This window comes from Tenrec ecaudatus, chromosome 14 (assembly GCF_050624435.1).
Source record: "Tenrec ecaudatus isolate mTenEca1 chromosome 14, mTenEca1.hap1, whole genome shotgun sequence".
Lineage (NCBI taxonomy): Eukaryota > Metazoa > Chordata > Mammalia > Afrosoricida > Tenrecidae > Tenrec > Tenrec ecaudatus.
This window is the reverse complement of record NC_134543.1, coordinates 74,458,970-74,477,977: the sequence shown is the minus strand read 5'-3', so window position 1 is coordinate 74,477,977 and position 19,008 is coordinate 74,458,970. Positions and strand designations below refer to the sequence as shown.

The following is a 19,008-nucleotide window of genomic DNA, read 5'->3' as shown; positions in this document are numbered from 1 at the left end:
TATTATAGGAGCCAGCTACCAGGAGGAGAGGGCATATAATCCAAGCCTAAGAGAACGAGTATGTAGAGTAAAACAAGGGAGAGAGGGCGTTTTAGGGAATGCAGTAATAATATACATTGAAATGCCTAGACATTTAGAAGACAGAAAATCTAAGCCATCATATACAATGCTCCAAAAAAGTACTCAGTTGAGAAAAAAAAATTCATGTTATAGAGTGTATATTTATTTACTCCACAGAGTTGACTTCTGGATGCTGAGTAACTAACCAGCCATTTTTGGGGGTCAACAAGCCCTGATGGCACAGTGGGTTAAGTAGTGGTTGTGAGCCCAGCAGCCACTCTATGGCCAAGCCAGGGGCAGTCTGCTACTTTCAGTATTTGCAGCCATGGAAACCCTATGGGGCAGTTCTACTATGTCCTGTACAGTCACTATGAGTCAACCTCAATGGAACTTGGGTTTTATTTTATGGGTAAAAAAATCACAATACAAGAATTAGACAAAATTAACTTTATTTATGTAAATTAGAAATTTTTTGTTGGTGCTAGAATTTGTCAAATGTTTTCACTCTGAACAATTTACAACAGTATTTATATACAAACCATAATAAAATAGAGTATATCACCCTCTTTTCACTTGAACTAAATAAAGTGTTTTCTCCATTCTCATCATGCCCCTGATTTCACTTTTTAACATGGAAATGTTTTGTTTTGACATAATGCTTCATCCAGATAGAAGCTAAAAGTCAATGATTAGTGGCAATTAAAAAATACTTTTCAAACAATGACTTTATCATTAAATTCTTAAATATTAAAATATGTTTCATGTTAAAAAATTTGATCTAAATTTATTGTATAAATCCAAGGTGGAATGAAATATAATATGTACATTAAACACACTGATAAGAATGTCACAAATAAAAAAAACCCAAATTGTTAGGAATAGAGGCAACACAATCCATTTGATAAACAAGAGATGCTCTACTCTATTTTAAATGAGTAAAATTTTCATTTCCTTTAACCCAATATGAAATAAAGCAAAAAGTGGTGAAAAGTTATATTTATAGGCACCAAATCCCAAGGACTGTCATTAACCTAAACCAGCATATAATGGGTAATTCTAGACCCAGCTTGCTTAAGTAGCTTTCAGATTATTTATCTTGAGAAAACTAGTATGTTTTTATAATTGCATATGACAGAATTTTAAATTAGTTGTTAGGGTAAAATATATAGATGATTTATAAAAGAGTTAAGGCTTCCTGGAACCCTTAGTGCCCAATCTTTATCCTTCACAGTATTTAGGTGTGCAATGTGTATTTAAACTCTCAGAATAAATGTTTATTTTTAAAGCAGGGGATTCTTTATTAAGTTCAGTTCTGTAGCAATTTCTTAAAAGGGAAACACACACGCACACAATGCTAGTTTACTGACATCTTCCTCATTTTAAACCACTCCAGTTATTTAAAATAATAAACTGGACATCTAAATGTATTTGTGTCTAAAATGTCACTTTTGTCCCCACCTCCCCCCCCAAAAAAGAAAAGGAAATGATCAAGTGTTGTATTAAGGTGCCTACTATTAAGCAGGAGATATCAGAGGAAACTGGTTTTTAATTGGATGCTTGCATTCTTAGTATGCTTAGATGCTGGCAGCTTGACTTTGACACTTTCTTGATTGCCCTTTATAGCAGCCTCCAGGCGGGCTTTTAAGGCTGGAGAAGAAGCCATTACACTTTTAAAAACTGATGAATATTGCGGGGCAATCTGCATAAGGTTTTGCAAAGCAAAGTCATGTAAATTTTTCATGATGGAAGTTGCTGATTCCAGGGTATTCTCATCCAAAAGAAAGGAAATGAGGATAGGCAGAATACAGGCCACCAGTTGAGAGCCTGGAAAATAAACAAATTAAGTCTTAGGATATCAATATTTATTATGTAAAGTTATGAGTACTTGTTCAGTACATATCTTCTCCTGATTTAGAGAGAAAACATTTTTCTCCCAAACTCTTCTACTAAATTAATATAAGTTAATTTGACTAATACTAAATTAATATAAACACATAAATTAAAATAATATGTGCATTTAAATGAATGTAAAATGGATTCACTGTTAAATGACTAATTAAATGCTTTAAATTTTACTTCATTTCAATAACCTCAAAAATTCTGATTTCTTTCTTTTCTTTTTAAAAAAATTCTGATTTCTAATAGCTATTTCAAAACAAAAGAATTGTAAGGTGTGGAGAGATTTTGAAGTCAGTTGAATTCCAGCTGACACTTACGATACTGTTCTTCAGCAACAGCTACCAGCGCTTCCAAGAGCTTTATTCCTTCTTGAAAGAGTTGAAGCTCCTTAATGTCTTCAGGTTTTCTCTTATCTATTTCCTGTAGTTTTCCTACAATTGATGAAGCTAAAGAGTAAATGTATGGATAGGAAATTGCTGGATCCGGACACTGAAAAATGGAAAGTAGGAGCTGATAGGTCTTGATTTGTACCTAGCCAAGAAAGAGACAAAGAGATCTGTAAATTATGAATTTCTAAGAGTCTCGAGAGGCTTCACAAGATAAAAGAGCAGAGCTATTTAAGCTTATTTCTAAATATTTTTAACTTTGGAAGTCCAAATATAGACAGTGATGTAATCCAGGATGCCAACAGTCGTAGTAACAGTTTGGTGTGGGGACAGAGTCACATGCATGTGAAACCCAAAACTCTAAAAAACAAGCAACAAGCACCTCGTTGATTCCAACTCCTCCTAACCCTATCAGACAGCTGGGAACTGCCCCTGTGGGTTTCCAGGCTAGCAATCTTAACAGGAGCAGAAAGCCTCATCTTTCCCCAGAAGAGCTGGTGAGTGCGTGTGATAGGGAAAGATAATCCTGGCGTTCAGGGTGCAAAAGATACCTTATCTCAAATGTAACTTAAGGAGAAAGAGACAAAGGCAATACACAGATACATCATCTGCATGAGGAAGACTATTAGCAGGAGACCAACCTGGTGCCTCAAGGTCTGTTTCGAGACAAAGCTTTATGAAGGGCATGGGAGGGCAAAGGAAACCAGCCCGGCCTGGGACATGTACATATGCCACCTAGAAGGATGTACAAGATTGGTCTGGGGTCCTAAGACCAAGGCAGTCAGGGTGGGGCTGGTGGGGCATGACCATGCCTATGAAACCTCCTGTACTGTCTGTCCCCAGTAAGGTGAACTCCAGCAAGGACCCACCCAGGCACACCTCTAAGAGAGACTGCCTGCCCTCCCTGGGATGACTGTAGAGGAATAGAGGGCATTCCGCCCGAAGGCAAGATCTTTGGTCAAAGGTCACAAAGAATCAAATGGAGGCTTAATCTATGTGGGGACTCTGACAAGAGATTTTGTGCTGTCACTGCCATCCAAAGACTTTTGCAAACCAGGGATGCTCAGAATTTAAGCTCTAATACATAGGCCATTAACTTATCTTTTCTCAAGCCCCCTTCTCCCCTCATGGACTTGAATCTATGTGTAAAGAACAAACAAAACCTCCTCCACAAAAACATTAGAAAAATCTTTGGAAGATTTCAAAAAGTATTTTAGGCAAAAATCACAGTGTCATGCACACACATTCAGTCATGTAACAGTGGAGTCTTTCAGTGCTGTAGAAAATCCAATATAATGAGCTACAACTTATCTTGTAAAAATCTCTTTGAACATTCTAGATAATTACAGATTTTAAAATGCTTCTATTTCAATTATATATTTTTAGACATTTCCTCTAGTTTTTTGCCACTACTTTTTACTCTCAGGACCAAAGAACCCGAACACTATTACTTACCCTATTCCCTGAAAGAATATGAATTAATACCAAGCAACAACAACAAAAGGGCAGTAGTCCTCTGCCTGCCCCCAAATCAAACCAAGCCAAAAGAAAATACATAGGAAAATTTAAAAAAAGATGACATAAACATACCCAGGCAAGCAGACAGATATATACAATTATGATGACACATGGGAAGTGTGCACACAGAGACATGGACAAGGTACGGGCACATGTTGCATTTAAAAAGCCAACTGGACACTCTTAACACAAGGAAATGAATATTAAAAAAAAATCCAGTCTGGTACTTCATGCTAGAGCCTGAAAAATCCCCCATAAATATTTTGCAGCAGCCTAAATTAGTTTTATTTAAATATCTCTCTGCTAAAGGTACTTACCATGGGATCTTTCACTTCCAGAGTAGCTTTGAATTTCTCAATGCAGCGGTTCTGAAGGCATGGGATAGTAGTTACTTCTGGACTAGTAGACAAAATAAATACTGTGACAGCAGTAAGTAGACTTATTTCATCAAGTTCTTGGTGTGTTCCATCTAATAAGAAAGAATGATTTATTAGAAGCAGATCCCAATACTTAAGGTGAATGTACCCGGGTCCTAGAATACATCTTTGTATAGCTGTCTCAACTTTGGTAGCAACAGTTTCTCTAACAGACACAAATAGTAAACACCAATTGGCTGATTCTAAGAACACTCACAAATGTAGAGTTTTAGGATGGGCAATATAAGTAATTATGTATCACAGAATTGGAATTTTAGGTGTCATAAAGTTGGTTCTGACTCATAATGATCCTAAGTTAAGGTGAGCAGACGTCCCGCGGGGTTTTTAAAAAGCCCGGTTTTCGGAAAGAATGCACAAGCTCGGGAACGGCGGGAGAACAGGAAGGGAATGTACGGTTTTCAGCTGCCGTGCGGCTGTCTTGCGAGGATATGAGTTTTATATCATTTTTTGTTAATTTTAGAGGTTAAACTCTAATAATAACAAATAATTGTTGAGAACTGATTATCGAGAACTGCTTTTCAAAGTTCACATTGTTGATCAGTTGTTAAAATTCCAACACCATTGTTTGGACTTAATGAACAATGATATGTTTTGGCATTGGCAACGACGAAAATATTTTGTAACTATCTCTCAGATGATGCACATCGTACTGGGTGCTAGTACTGGTTAAACAAGTGATGTCAACAAATCAGCTATTCAGATAATTTAGGGAAGTAATTTATTTATTAAATTTTCTTGAATTTAGCAGACAATACTCGTATTATTTATATTTTATAGTGGTGGCAAGAAGTCTAGCGCTGGCCTCGAAAGTGACAATTATGATTTACGTTATGGCAAATTCAGAGAAGAAAAAAAAAATTAGTATTGTTATTATTTAGAAAGAAATATAGGATTAAAATAACTTTTAAAATAGTTACTTTATAACAATCAAATTAATTTAATTTATAAATTAACAATAAAATATGTTCATGTAATTATGTACCTACTTGCTATGTTTTTAAGCAATATGTATATAATAATTTATAATATAATTAAATTTTATTTTAGATTTTTAACATAATGAGTAAGAACAGAGGATGCAAACGCAATGATGATCTAAGAAGTGAATTTCCTTTTATTAAAAAAACCAAAAGCGATTACATGGTAAAATGTGAGAAATGTAATGGTGAATATTCTATTTTGAATGGCGGGAAGATTATATTTCACATATTCTATTTTGAAGTGTTTTGAATATTTCAAAGCACTTGGGGACACATAAACATAAAAGATATTTAAATATTGCTGCATCTTCCTCCAAAATACAGGAATTTTTTTGGAAAACAACTTATGAAGAAAAGAAATTAGTATTAGCAGAAGGACATGTCTTTTCATGCTATTAATCACAATCATTCCTTCAGATCTATAGAGTGTACATCACAAGTTGTCAAAAAGTTAATCAACAAAAAATTTGCCTGTGCTACAACAAAATCCGAGGCAATTGTATGTAATGTGCTTTCCCCATATGCATTTACAGAATTAAACAAAAATATAGAAAAAATTAAAATTTAGATCCATATATTCTGATGCATCTAATCATAAGGATATAAAGTTGTTTCCAACCATTATGAGATTTTTTGATTCGGAAACTGGAATAAAAATTAGAATTTTAGATTTCGTTTCTGTGCCTGGTGAAACTTGTGAAATAATTTTCAGTTCCATTATTAATATTTTGGAAAAACTTTTAAAATATAAAATGATTGCATATTGTGCAGACAACACGAACACAAATTTTGGAGGAAAAGGGAGAAGAGGTACAAATAATATTTTTTATAAATTAAACAAAAACCTAAATCAAAACACTATTGGTGTTGGTTTTGCAGTGCACATAATGCATAACACGCCATTCAAACAGCTGCTGATTTGTTGCCTGTAGATGTGGAATATATTGTTATAAAATATATTCTTATTTCTATATATACACTGCGCGTTGAAATGCTTAAAGAATTTTGTGAAACTGCGGAAGTCGAATATCAGAAAATACTTGGATACAGTAAAATGCGCTGGTTAGCTCTTTTGCCAGCTGTCGAAAGAATTTTGAAAATATACGATCCTTTGAAATCCTATTTTCTATCACAGGATAAATGTCCTAGAGTTTTAGAAGAGTTTTTTTGAAAAATAATCTTCAAAAATTTGGCTAGAGTTTGTACATAATCAAGCAACTCTTTTTCAAAATGCTATAAAACTTACTGAAGGCAACAAAAAATTTCAGTAATTGAAGTAGCAAATGAAGTTAATAATTTACAATTTCAGTGTCAAGAGCGGTTAGAAAATAATTTTCTTCTGTTAACTATCCGTAATAGTGTAAGCCAGTTAGAAGAACAAGGTGCAATAAATCGTGCAGATATCATGAATCACGTTAAAAATTCTATAGTAATTGCACAGATTATTTAGAAGAGTGGACGGTACATTACAATGATATTGAACATTTTTATTGGGTTACATTAAAACAACAACTTAATTGAAATGATGTGCAAAAATCATTCGCTCATATTACTCAAAATTTCCCATACAGTAATATTTCTGAAAATGATCTTTTTAATGACATATTATTATTAAAAATATATCGATAAGGAAAAGGTTAAATCTTGGGCATCAGCAAAAATCACAATAGAGAACAAATGGTTAAAATATTTCATCAATTTGAAACAAACCATGTTCCATACAATAATGCACTAAAAATTGTGGAATATGCTCTGTCCTTACCAGGAACTAATGCTGCAACTGAATGCATTTTTTCTATGGTAAATAAAGTGTGGACACCAGAAAAACCACAATTAAGTGTTGAAACTTTGAAAGCCATTTTATGTGTGAAATATAATTGAACAAATTCTTGTGAAAAATTTCATGACCTTTTAAACAATGACAACAATCTACTAAAAAAGAGATCTTTTGCAATAGATCTGCCTGTGCCACATGGCATGTGACATCTTGACTGCTACTTTCAGGGGAGTTGATTGTATATCCAAGTAAAAATCCTTGATAATTGCAATCTTTTCTCTGTTTCTGATGCTATTATTTATTGGTTCCATTATAAGGATTTTCATTTTGTTAAGGTGTCTGTCATTCATACTGATTTTTCACTTTGAAGTGCGTCAAGCCCTCTTGGCTTTCAGCAAGCAAAGTTATGTCATGTGCACATTAAAAGCTATTGAATTTTCCTCCAAACCTGATGCCATATTCTTCTTCCTCTAGTGTAGCTTCCTGGATTATTTGTTGTACACAAAGATGGAATAAGTACGGTGAAAGGATATAATTCTAATAGACACATTTCCTGATTTTTAAAAATCATTTTATTGGGGGCTCATACAATTCTTATCACAATCCATCCATCCATCCATTGTGTCAAGAACGTATATACATTTGTTGCCATCATCACATTTCCTGATTTTAAACTACGTAGTACGTAATTGTTCTGTTCAAACAACTGCCTCTGTCTTTGTCTATGTACAGGCTCGGCATGAGCACAATTAACCCAAAAGCCCCCACTGCTTTGAGTGGATTTCAATTCAGAGTGACCCTAAAGGACTGACTAGAACCCCTTCTTTGGATTCCTAAGGCTGGAATTTTTACAGAAGCAGATGGCTTCATCATTCTGTGTAACAGCTGGTGGGTCTAAACCACTAATGGTTCAGTTAGCAGCCAGATGCTTAAGCCATGAGGCCACCTGGGCTTAAACACAACTGAGTGTTCTGGAATTCCCATTCTTTGTTAAGTAATTCATAATTTGTCACGGCCTACACAGTCAAGCGCACAGTCAGTGATATACAGGAAACCATATTTTTGGTATTTTCTGCTTTCAGCCAAGATCTATGTAACAATAGCAATGATATCCTTGTTCTAAGGACTCTCTGGAATCCAAATTGAATTTCTGGTAGTTCTCTGTCAATGTTTTACTCCAATTATCTTTAGTGCATATTACTTGGTTTTGACATTAATAATAATGCTGATTAAGTTCTGCATTCCATGGAGTCATCTTTCTTTGAGCATTAACTGGATCTTCCAGCCAGGTGGACAGGGAACATTCTTGGCCCAGACATGTAAGCACTTCTAGCATGGCACCTTTTCGCAGAAATACCTCAATTGTTATTTTGTCAATTCTTTCAGTGAGTATTGGATTTCTTCCTTTGATACAATTGGTTCTTGATCATATACTAATTCCTGAAATAGCTGAATGTCAACCAGTTTTTCCTGGTACAGTGATTCTATATTCTTTTGATATTTTTTGTATTGCTCATTATTTTGTCCAAAGAATTCTTTAATATTCCACTTCAGACTTGCATTTTTTTCTTTAGTTCTTTTCTCTTGAGAATTGTTTAGAAGGTTCTTCCCTTTTAGATTTTTTAACTCCGGTCTTTGAACATTTCATTACAATATTTTACTTTGTCTTCTCAAGCTGCTCTTTGAAATTGTTCAGTTCTTTTATTTCATAATTTCTTTGAATTGACTTATGTATTTTGCAAGTATCACAAAGTGGTGATTTATAATAATTTATAATAAAATATAATTTTATTATTTAAATTTATAATATATTATATATTATATGAATTTATAATATAAATATAATATAAATAATTTATATTTATAATATAATATACAATATATAAATAATTTACAATAAATTTATAATAATTTATAATAATTTTAAATAATGTTCTATTAGGGGCTCAAACAACTTTTATCACAATCCATACATATATCAATTATGTAAAGCACATCTGTACATTCATTGCCCTCATTATTTTCAAAGCATTTGCTCTCCACTTAAGCCCTTTGCATCAGGTCCTCTCTTTTTTTAACCCTTTCTCCCTGCTCCCCACTCCATGAGCCCTTGATAATTTATAAATTGTTTTTTGTAATATCTTCCCCTGTTCGATGTCTCCCTTCACCCCTTTTCTGTTGTCCGTCCCCCAGGGAGGAGGTCACATGTAGATCCTTGTAATCGGTTCCCTCTTTCCAACCCACTCTTCCTCTACCCTCCCAGTATCACCACTCACACCCCTGGTCCTGAAGGTATCATCAGCCTTGGATTCCCTGTGCCTCCAGCTCCTATCTGCACCAGTGTACAACCTCTGCTCTATCCAGACTTGCATGGTAGAATTCGCATCATGATAGTGGGGGGAGGGGGCGGGAAGAGAGGTAGGAAGCATTTACAAAATAGAGGAAAGCTGTATTCTCCATCAGTGCTACATCGCACCGAGTGACTCATCTAATCCCCTAGACCCCTTCTCAAGGGGATCTCCAGTGACTGACAAATGGGCTTTGGGTCTCCACTCTGCACTTCCTCCTTCATTCACTATGGTAAGATTTTTTTGTTCTGATGATGCCTTATACCTGATCTCTTCGACACCTCGTGATCTCACAGGCTGGTATGCTTCTTTCATGTGGGCTTTATTGCTTCTAAGCTAGATGGCCACTTGTTTACCTTCAAGCCTTTAAGACCCCAGACGCTATCTCTTTTGATAGCTGGGAACCATCAGCTTTCTTCGCCCCGTTTGCTTATGCACCTGTTTGTCCTCAGTGATCGTATCATAGAGGTGTACACCCAATGATACGGTTTGTTGTTCTTTGATGCCTGATAACTGATCCCTTCGTCATCACGTGATCTCACAGGCTGGTGTGCTTCTTCCATGTGGGTTTTGTTGCTTCTGAGCTAGATGGCTGCTTGTTTACCTTCAAGCTTTTAAGACCCCAAACCCTATATCTTATGATAGCCGTGCACCATCAGCTTTCTTCACCACATTTGCTTATTCACCTGCTTTGTTTTCACCAGTTGTGTCAGGCGGGTAAGCATCATAGAAAGCCAATTTAATAGAAGAAAGTATTGTTGTATGGAGGGAGTACTTGAGTAGAGGCCCAATGTCCTTCTGCCACCTTAATACTAAACCTATAGATATAGGCACATAGATCTATTTCCCCATCCTCATATACATGTTTGCATATGTACATGTCTTTGTCTAGACCTCTACAAATGTCCTTTGCCTACCAGCTCTTTCCTCTATTTCCCTTGACTTTCCTCCTGTCCCACTATCATGGTCCGTTCCCACCTGGGTTTTAGCAATACCTCTTCGTTACATTACCCTTGATCATGCCCTACCAGGCGTCCCACACCCACCTCACCACCAATTTAGATCACTTGTTCTTCCCTTGTTCCTGGGTTTGTTAACACCACTTCTTTACTCCCCACCTCCCCCTATCCCATTTCCCCCCGGAACTGTTGGTCCTGTTGTTTTTCCTCCAGATTGTTCATCTAGCCTATCTTATTTAGACAGACATGTGGAGATAATAACATGAACGAAACAAGACAGAGCAAAACCAAGCAACAATATACAACAAAACAACACAAAGTGGTAATTTTATAAAACAGAAATGTATTTTCTCACAATTCCGTAAAGTATAAGTCTTAATTTGGGTGTCAGATACAGTAGGTTTGTCTTCTGTCAACTTTTGAAGACTTGTTTCTGAAAGTTTCTGTACCCTGAGGCATTTAATGGAGTCCATTGGCTTCATGCAGATGTATCTGGATGTGGTGTTTATTGTCTGTTTCATTGTGTTTGTGTTGTTCTTGTTAGCTGCTACTTACTCAGCACACTGAGTCAGGGGGACTCTATGTACTACAGAACAAAATACTGTTCAGTCCCATGATTTCTCTTTGATCAGTTTGATCACAGAATTTTTATTGGCTGATATTTGGAAATAAGATTTCCAGGCCTTACTTCCTAGTGTGTCTAGTGTGCAAGATATGCTGCAATCTGTTCACCATTGACCAGACGTCCCAATTTTAAACAATTTTTTCCACGTCCCGTGGCGTTTTAAAAAATCCAGATTTTTGGAAAGAATGCACAACAAGCTAGGGTACACGGTTTTCGGCTGCCATGTGGCTATTTCGTCAGGATATGAGTTTTATCAATGGTGTCCCACTTTACTAATGTTAAAATCTGGTCACCTTACCATTATAGCAATTGACATGGTGCCACTGACAGATGAATGAGGACTACATAGGAGGTGACTGCCAGGAATCAAACCAAGGTCTTCTGCATAAAGACACAAGTTCTACCACTGGACCAGCACTCCTTCTCTTCTACCTTCAAGAACAAATTCCAGAGTCTCTTCTGATGTCCATTTTGATCCTTTTTTTCTTCTCTTTTCCCATGATCTTTCGCTTTTCACATTCAACCTCTCTGATATCATCACATCTGGCATTTGATGATTAGTGCTCAATGCATCAAATCTATTCTTAATACGGTCACTAAATTCAGTTGGGATATCTATCCCCTTCTACCCACTGCTGTTGACTCAGCTCCACTCACAGCAGCCTTGTGAGGCAGACCAGAACTACTCCACAGCGTTTCCAAGAAAGCCTCTATCTTTCTCCTGTAGATTATTGGCTTGTGGGTTTGAATGGCTGATCTTAACAGTATCAGCCCAGCACTTAACTGAATGTCCAATGCCATATTTTGACTCTTTTAGACTGCTTTTAATTTTATTCAACTTCAAACTGAATTTGTATATGAATTTGTATATATTTAGTAGATGGGATACTTAACCTTTCTGCCTTCAGTTTTCTTAACTTTGAAATGAGAATAACAAAAATACATGCATTTAGGGTTATAACGATTATAACGATTAAGTTAATTGCTCAACGTTTAGGATAGCACGTAGCAATACAGTGCTTACTACATGTTAACTATTATATTGTAATTGTTTTTGTTATGCAGTAATACAGAAATGCTTGAGCAAATGTTTTATTTTAATTTTTAAGTTTAAAGTATTTACATTTTGCTAACATGTGTCAACTGCACATACATTTGTGTTTTGTCAACACATACCATTTCTCAACAGGAGGAACACTTTAGAATAGGTGCATAGGTCTCCATCATTTCGGGGAGGGGACATTAGAAGTAAACAGCTTTCATTTTCCAAAGTCATAGTCTTATTAAGTAATTTTCATCAACTTGCTAAGAAATTCAATGCTATTTGAAAAGAACAAGGTGTGGCAAATTCAACCCATTATATTGTACAAAAATAGATTACTATTATTTTTTTAAATAGATGATTTTTTATGGAGAAATGATATATTAACATAGTAAGTTTGCTATTCAACAAATACTTAATAAACATCTAGAAATTACAAACAAAATATGAATCAGAAAAGGAGACATAGTATAAACCAGGAACCAAATAAATTTCATTTCAGCTACAGATAAGGTCATGAATATAAAATAATATTAAAAGACAATAGAAAGTGACAGAGGAGGACAGTCTACACTAGCTTGTCAGAGAAATCTTGGGAGTAATTCTGTATTCGATAGGTGAGTGACCTAATAGCAATAAATAAATGGGTGTGATTTGTTTTATAAAAGGTATCTGAATAATTTTATTTTTTAAATCCCTTTATTGGGGGCTCGTACAACTCATCACGATCCATACGGAATCTGAATTATTCTAAGGTGCAGTAGACACAGGCTACATTTTAAAGTTATGCTAGCACTGTTATAAGTACTTTATATTTAATCCTCAAAAAACGACCAGAAGTAGTGCGAGTGAAATTACTTATTTATAGCCCTTCTATTTGTAAGTCTTTGTAATTCTTACCATATGGTTGTGTGTGGCCAAGTAAATAAGATGGGTGAAACACTAACAGAGTGGGTTGGTCAGTTTTTAATTATTCCTCTGGGAATGACAGAACCATTTCAGAGGAAAGAAGATGCACTAGTGAAGGATGAGCAAGATCCCTGCCTGAGAGGTGGAGGCAGCAGATGTGCCAGAGGTGAAGGCCTGGAGACGGTGAGACAGAGCAGAGGACCCACATCATTGCCACACCATGAGGCAATGAAGCAGTGAACTAGAGTGGCAGGTGGGCTTCCTGGGCCACAAAAGCAGAGACCAAGGGATCATGCAGCTGATAAGAGGTGCTGCAGACAAAAGGGCAGTATTCTTACTATTTTATAACCTGTTTGATTCCCTAATAAACCTCATATTTCTGATGGTCTTAGGAACCGAGACACGGCTGGCTCCTCTATCCATTTCCAGGTGGGTCTGCCCACATGCAGATATGCTGATCTGGTGAGAAAAAAGGACATCAACCTTCACACTGACGTTGGCTTTTCACCTATGTAGCAAGGTAGTTTACTGTTGTGATATTAACACTATTACTCATGTGCTACACTATGCTTCAAGACAAAATTTCATTTATTTGTAATTAGAAATAAATATTTCACAATATATAATTACATATTGTTTTTGTGATTAATCACTATGCCTTAATTATGTTTAATTTGTAACAATGAAAATACATCCTGCATATGATATTTACATGACGGTAGCAAAATTAGTTATGAAGTAGCAACGAAAATAATTTTATGGTTGGGGGTCACCACAACTTGAGGAACAATATTAAAGGGTCCCGGCATTAGGAAGGTTGAGAACCACTGCTCTAGAGAGCGTATTGCTAACCATGGTGTTACTTGAACCTGTAGCAGAGTGAGCTAGTCTATTTAGTAAAAATGTTGTTTTACTTTCAATGTGATGAAGCTCTCTTGAGCTTCTCATTTCATCTACAATTCCTTCAAAGCCCACCCCCATGAGATTTCCTTATTCTCATTCTCTTTGATCAAAATTACACGAAAGGATTCCTAAGCCATATATTTCTATTCAGAGGTCCATGTGGTTAAGGAACTGAAGCTTCTTGCCAATAGCCAGTTAAGACACTGAGGCCCCTTGAAAGCCACTTGAAAGAGTCATCTTGGGAATGGATTGTCCAGTGAATCCTTCAGCCAACATCCGAACAGTCAGAACCCACAGAAACGGTCAAATAATGGACACTTGTTGTTTTCAGTACTCTGCCACACAGCAAACATTTACCTGTCATGATTAGAACATTCTTTAATTTTAGTAGCTAAGCCAATTCTTCAATGTCCTGGTCTACTCCCAATTCCTTAGCTTTTCTTTCTTCTTCTTAGACAAGCTTATCATAACCTTTTATATGACATTTTCTGTTACTTTCCACCCTTACCTCTTTTTCTTTCCCTCACATGGTCTGAGGCCAGTCCTTTCTACCTGTGCTGTGAATTTTATTTCTTTTTGCTTACACTGGGACTCTAGTTCCCAATATTATTTCCAATCCCTACCCCATCTTTACTTAACCCCCAAGTATGGGAAGACTTCAAAAAGTTCATGAGAATATGGACTTAAAAGACAGTGGAATTTTCCCACGAACTTTCTGTATCCCCCTCATAAGAATACATGTATTTTATGATGCTGAATAAAATGTATTCTAGAACAGTCTTTTGTCTTCTGTGATTGCTTTATCATTTGATTCTCCTTTCCTATTGATCTTGGTCCTCTTCTTGCTCTATAAAGTCAGGCAGGTTGATTTCATAGGTTGAATGGTCAGCTCACAAATACTGTAGTCTGAAATCATCATGAGTCCAAGCTAACTTTCTTGAATTCTAGACCTAAAGTTCCCCTAATTATCATGTGGCATCTCACTTCTGTTAATGGCACCAAGACTGTTCAAGTTACCCTACTCTGTCAACTCTGGGCATATACGATCAGTAAATTCTGCTGCTACATGCTTCACATTTTAGTTTTTATCATCCTCGTCTTTGTTCTCCTTACATACAGCAGTCTTGCTTTCTTCTGTATGTGGCTGCCAGAGTGATCCTTTAGAGATACACATTCCATCACATACTCCCCTTCCTTAACACCTTAATGATTCCTCAAGGTCTATTTAAATGAAGTCCAAATAGCAGTTGAATAAACTGCTATTTGAGAAAGGCATTTTTATGGATACAGAAAATAATACTGGCTATAATTTATTAGTATGTGCCAGGTAAAAGCTAGATGCTTTTTATATATTATGCTACTGTTCTAACAATTTTCTGCAACATAATATTCTAATTTAGTAATGAGGAAATGAAGGCTTTGAGAAGTCTGTAACTTGTTCAGTCACATAGTAGAGTAAGGATAATAAACTTACCATTATATTTGAACTTAATATATATGGTTAAGTTTAATTGCTTAAAGAATAAAGATACGAAAATCAGAATATAAGTATACTTGAATATATCTCGTAAACACATGTGTAGTAGACATGATCTGTATCTGATAGATTGCCAAATGTTTACTAGGTAAATGGCTTATCCTCACAAAGTTGTTGCTCTTGTTTTGTACAACTTAACAAGCACTTCCAAAGAGCCTGGGTTACCTGGATGCCAACAGTCCAGAATTGTTGTCAGAGCACTACGGAGCAGCTCAGTCCAAGCAGCGTGGCTCTTTTCTGCTCGGGCCATGGGAGAAGACAAAATTCCTTTCAGAGCCTGTAGGGAAGCTGCAACTGTTGAAGATAAGTGGCCCTCAGGTAACTTCACAGCAGTCTCTCTGAGGACTCCAGTTGTGAGATACAGTATAGTAGGGAGAACTGAGATGCTCCCTGTAAAGCGAGATACGTTGAAAAAATAAAAAATATGGATTTCAGCCAATATTATGAACAATCAATCATGAGGCATCTGAATTATGAGAAGTTGTGAATAGGACAATGTTAAAAGATTTCTGGTTTCCAAGATTATAACTCATAGGATTATAACTGTTAAAAACCTATGGACTTGGGGGCAGGAAGGGGAAAAACGAGGAGCCAATATTAAGGGCTCAAGTAGAAGGCGAATGTTTTAAGAATGATGATGCCAACAAATGTACAAATGTGCTTGACACAATGGATGTATGTATGGATTGTGATAAGAATTGTACGAGCCTTCAATAAAATGATTAAAATAAAATCTGTGGACTAGTTAGAAAATGAGTAAAATATTTCTTTTAGAAATTAGAATGGAAAGCAATGTCTAGGTAACACCCCATCTGTTATTTATATATTAATCCAGAATAAAAAAGACAAATAACATGAAGCAGATACAATATGTGAGTCTTTTTTGGTTTTTCTTTTGAGATTTAAAATGTTCCTGTATTTCTTTCTTTTTTTAAATCGTTTTATTAGGGGCTCATACAACTCTTATCACAATTCATACATACATCAATTGTGTAAAGCACTTCTGTACATTCATTGCCCTCATCATTCTCAAAACATTGGCCCACCACTTAAGCCCCTGGCATCAGGTCCTTACTTTTCCCCTTCCCTTCCCGCTCCCCACTCTCTCATGAACCCTTGATAATTTATAAATTATTATTTTGTCATATCTTGCCTTGTCCGATGTCTCCCTTCACCCCTTTTCTGTTGTCCACCCCCCAGGGAAGAGGTCACATGTAGATCCTTGTAATCGGTTCTACGCTTCTAGTATCCTTATAATAGATTCTACGCTTCTAGTATCGCTACTCACACCACTGGTCCTGTGGGGATTATCCGCCCTGGATTCCCTGTGTTTCCAGCTTCTATCTGTACCAGGGTACATCCTCTGATCTAGCCAGACTTGCAAGGGAGAATTAGGATCATGATAGTGGGGTAGGGGAGGAAGCATTTAGGAACTAGAGGAAAGTTGTATGTTTCATCGTTGCTACACTGCACTCTGACTGGCTCATCTCTTCCCTGAGACCCTACTGTAAGGGGATGTCCAGTGGTCTACAAATGGGCTTTGGGTCTCCACTCCGCACTACCCCCCTCATTCACTATGGTAAGATTTTTTGTTCTGATGATGCCTGATCCCTTTGACACCTCGTGATTGCACAGGCTGGTGTGCTTATTCCATGTGGGCTTTGTTGCTTCTGAGCTAGATGGCTGTTTGTTTACCCTTAAGCCTTTAAGACCCCAGACACTATATCTTTTGATAGCCAGGCACTATCAGCTTTCTTCACCACATTTACTTATGCACCCATTTGTCTTCAGCGATTGTATCAGGGAGGTGAGCACGCAATATGAATTTTTGTTCTTTGATGCCTGATAACTGGTCCCTTCAGCACCTCGTGATCACACAAGCTGGTGTGCTTCTTCCATGTGGGCTTAGTTGTTTCTGAGCTAGATGGCTGTTTGTTTAGCTTCAAGCCTTTAAGACCCCAAAGCTATGTCTTTTGATAGCCGGCCACCATCAGCTTTCTTCACCACATTTGCTTATTTACCAGCTTTGTCTCTAGCGGTTGTGCCAGGAAGGTGAGCATCATAGAATGCCAATTTAATAGAAGAAAGTATTCCTGCATTGAGAGAGTACTTGAGTGGAGGCCCAATGTCCATCTGCGACCTTAATACTAAACCTATAAATATATGCACATAGATCTATTTCCCCATCCTCATATATAAATATATTTGCATAGGTACATGTCTTTATCTAGACCTCTATACATGCCCTTTGCCTCACAGCACTATGCTCTATTTCGAGTTTCCTCCTGTCCCACTATCATGCTGAGTCCCCACCAGGGTTAGTTAGTCTTTACACAATAAAATCTACTGGACACTGGAGGGGTGGTGGTGGGAAGTGTCATGCTTTTCCTGTCTGATTTAGAACTGACAAATGCTGAATTATAAATGATTTCTTCACAGAAATTATGGGATTCACTCTGTGCAAAAATATTTTTATGGCTAATGTGAGCTTAAAAATGAAAATGAAAAGTAATAGCCTAAAGCTAAAATGATCAATTTAATTTGCTCTGATGCTACTCAACAAAACTCATCAAGTACATTTTTAACTCTAATCCTCTGCAAGTAGTTTTCCTGCCACTCTTGGTAAGAGAGCACACCTACAACTTGGTTGAAACATTCAAGTAAAAATATGGTTAACAATCAAAAAGTACTTACTGAGTATCTACTATGTATCTACCTAGAATGCCCTAAAAGATACAAAGTCCAGTTGGAAATGACATATGTCCTCTCTCTATAATAATCCTGTGTAATGCTTCTCTCTCTGTGACATAAAGGAACCCTGATTGCACAGGTGGTCAAGTTCATGGCTGCTAACCATAAGGTTGGCGGTTTGAACACACCAGTCACTCCACTCGTGAAAGCTGTAGAATCCTTATGGGGCAGGCAGTCTGCTCTATCATATATATCTATTTAAATATTTATCAGAGGCTCTTACAGCTCTTATAACAATCCATACATCAACTGTATCAAGCACATTTGTACATATGCCACTATTATCATTTTCAAAACATTTTCTTTCTACTTGAGTCCTTGGTAAATGGTTGTTGTATATTGTAATCACCTCGATAATAATGGCAATGGCATATAAAAGTTATACATTACCATGAAATGCGTGTATGTGTGAAATCAATATGAACTTCTCATATAGAAGCCTTAACAGTGAGGTAGGTTTGGAGCTGAATGTTGAAGGAAGGTAAAATTCAGAGAGGTGTTAGGTCATTTTAGATCAAGTAATACCATGATATTAGTACAGAAGCTGGGATAAACATGATGTAGGATTTCCATAGAAAGAATTAGGAGGAGTAAGGGATGCTTTGGGAAGAGCAGTTCAAGTTATCAGCTGCAAACTGAAAGGTCAATGGGTGCACCCCACCAACCACTCTTTGGGAGAAAAATTTGGCAGTCTGCTTTTGTAAAGATTAACAGCACTGGAAACTCTATGGGGGCAGGTCTACTCTGTCATATAGGGCTGCTATAAGTCGGAATTGACACCAAGGCAATGGGCTTGTTTGGAATGATGCACTTTAAAGCTGTGTTAATAAATATGGACTTGGAGGGAGCGGGGAGAGAGGGGAAAAAAAGAGGACTT

The 19,008-nt window shown here is 36.6% G+C and overlaps 1 protein-coding gene across 3 annotated transcripts in view; it reads right to left on the bottom strand.

The window, feature by feature from the left end:
• Nucleotides 1-1,333: 1,333 nt before the first annotated feature.
• The window catches only part of HEATR5A (HEAT repeat containing 5A), a 164,296-nt gene continuing 146,621 nt past the window's right edge, over nt 1,334-19,008 (bottom strand). For all 3 annotated transcript variants that reach the window (XM_075531220.1, XM_075531222.1, XM_075531221.1), the window contains 4 exons: nt 15,546-15,770; nt 4,181-4,332; nt 2,277-2,490; nt 1,334-1,884 (listed from right to left, as the gene is read on the bottom strand). In XM_075531220.1, coding sequence (XP_075387335.1) covers nt 1,589-1,884; nt 2,277-2,490; nt 4,181-4,332; nt 15,546-15,770 — 887 coding nt within the window. In that variant the 3' untranslated portion in view covers nt 1,334-1,588. The remainder of the gene's footprint in view (nt 1,885-2,276; nt 2,491-4,180; nt 4,333-15,545; nt 15,771-19,008) is intronic.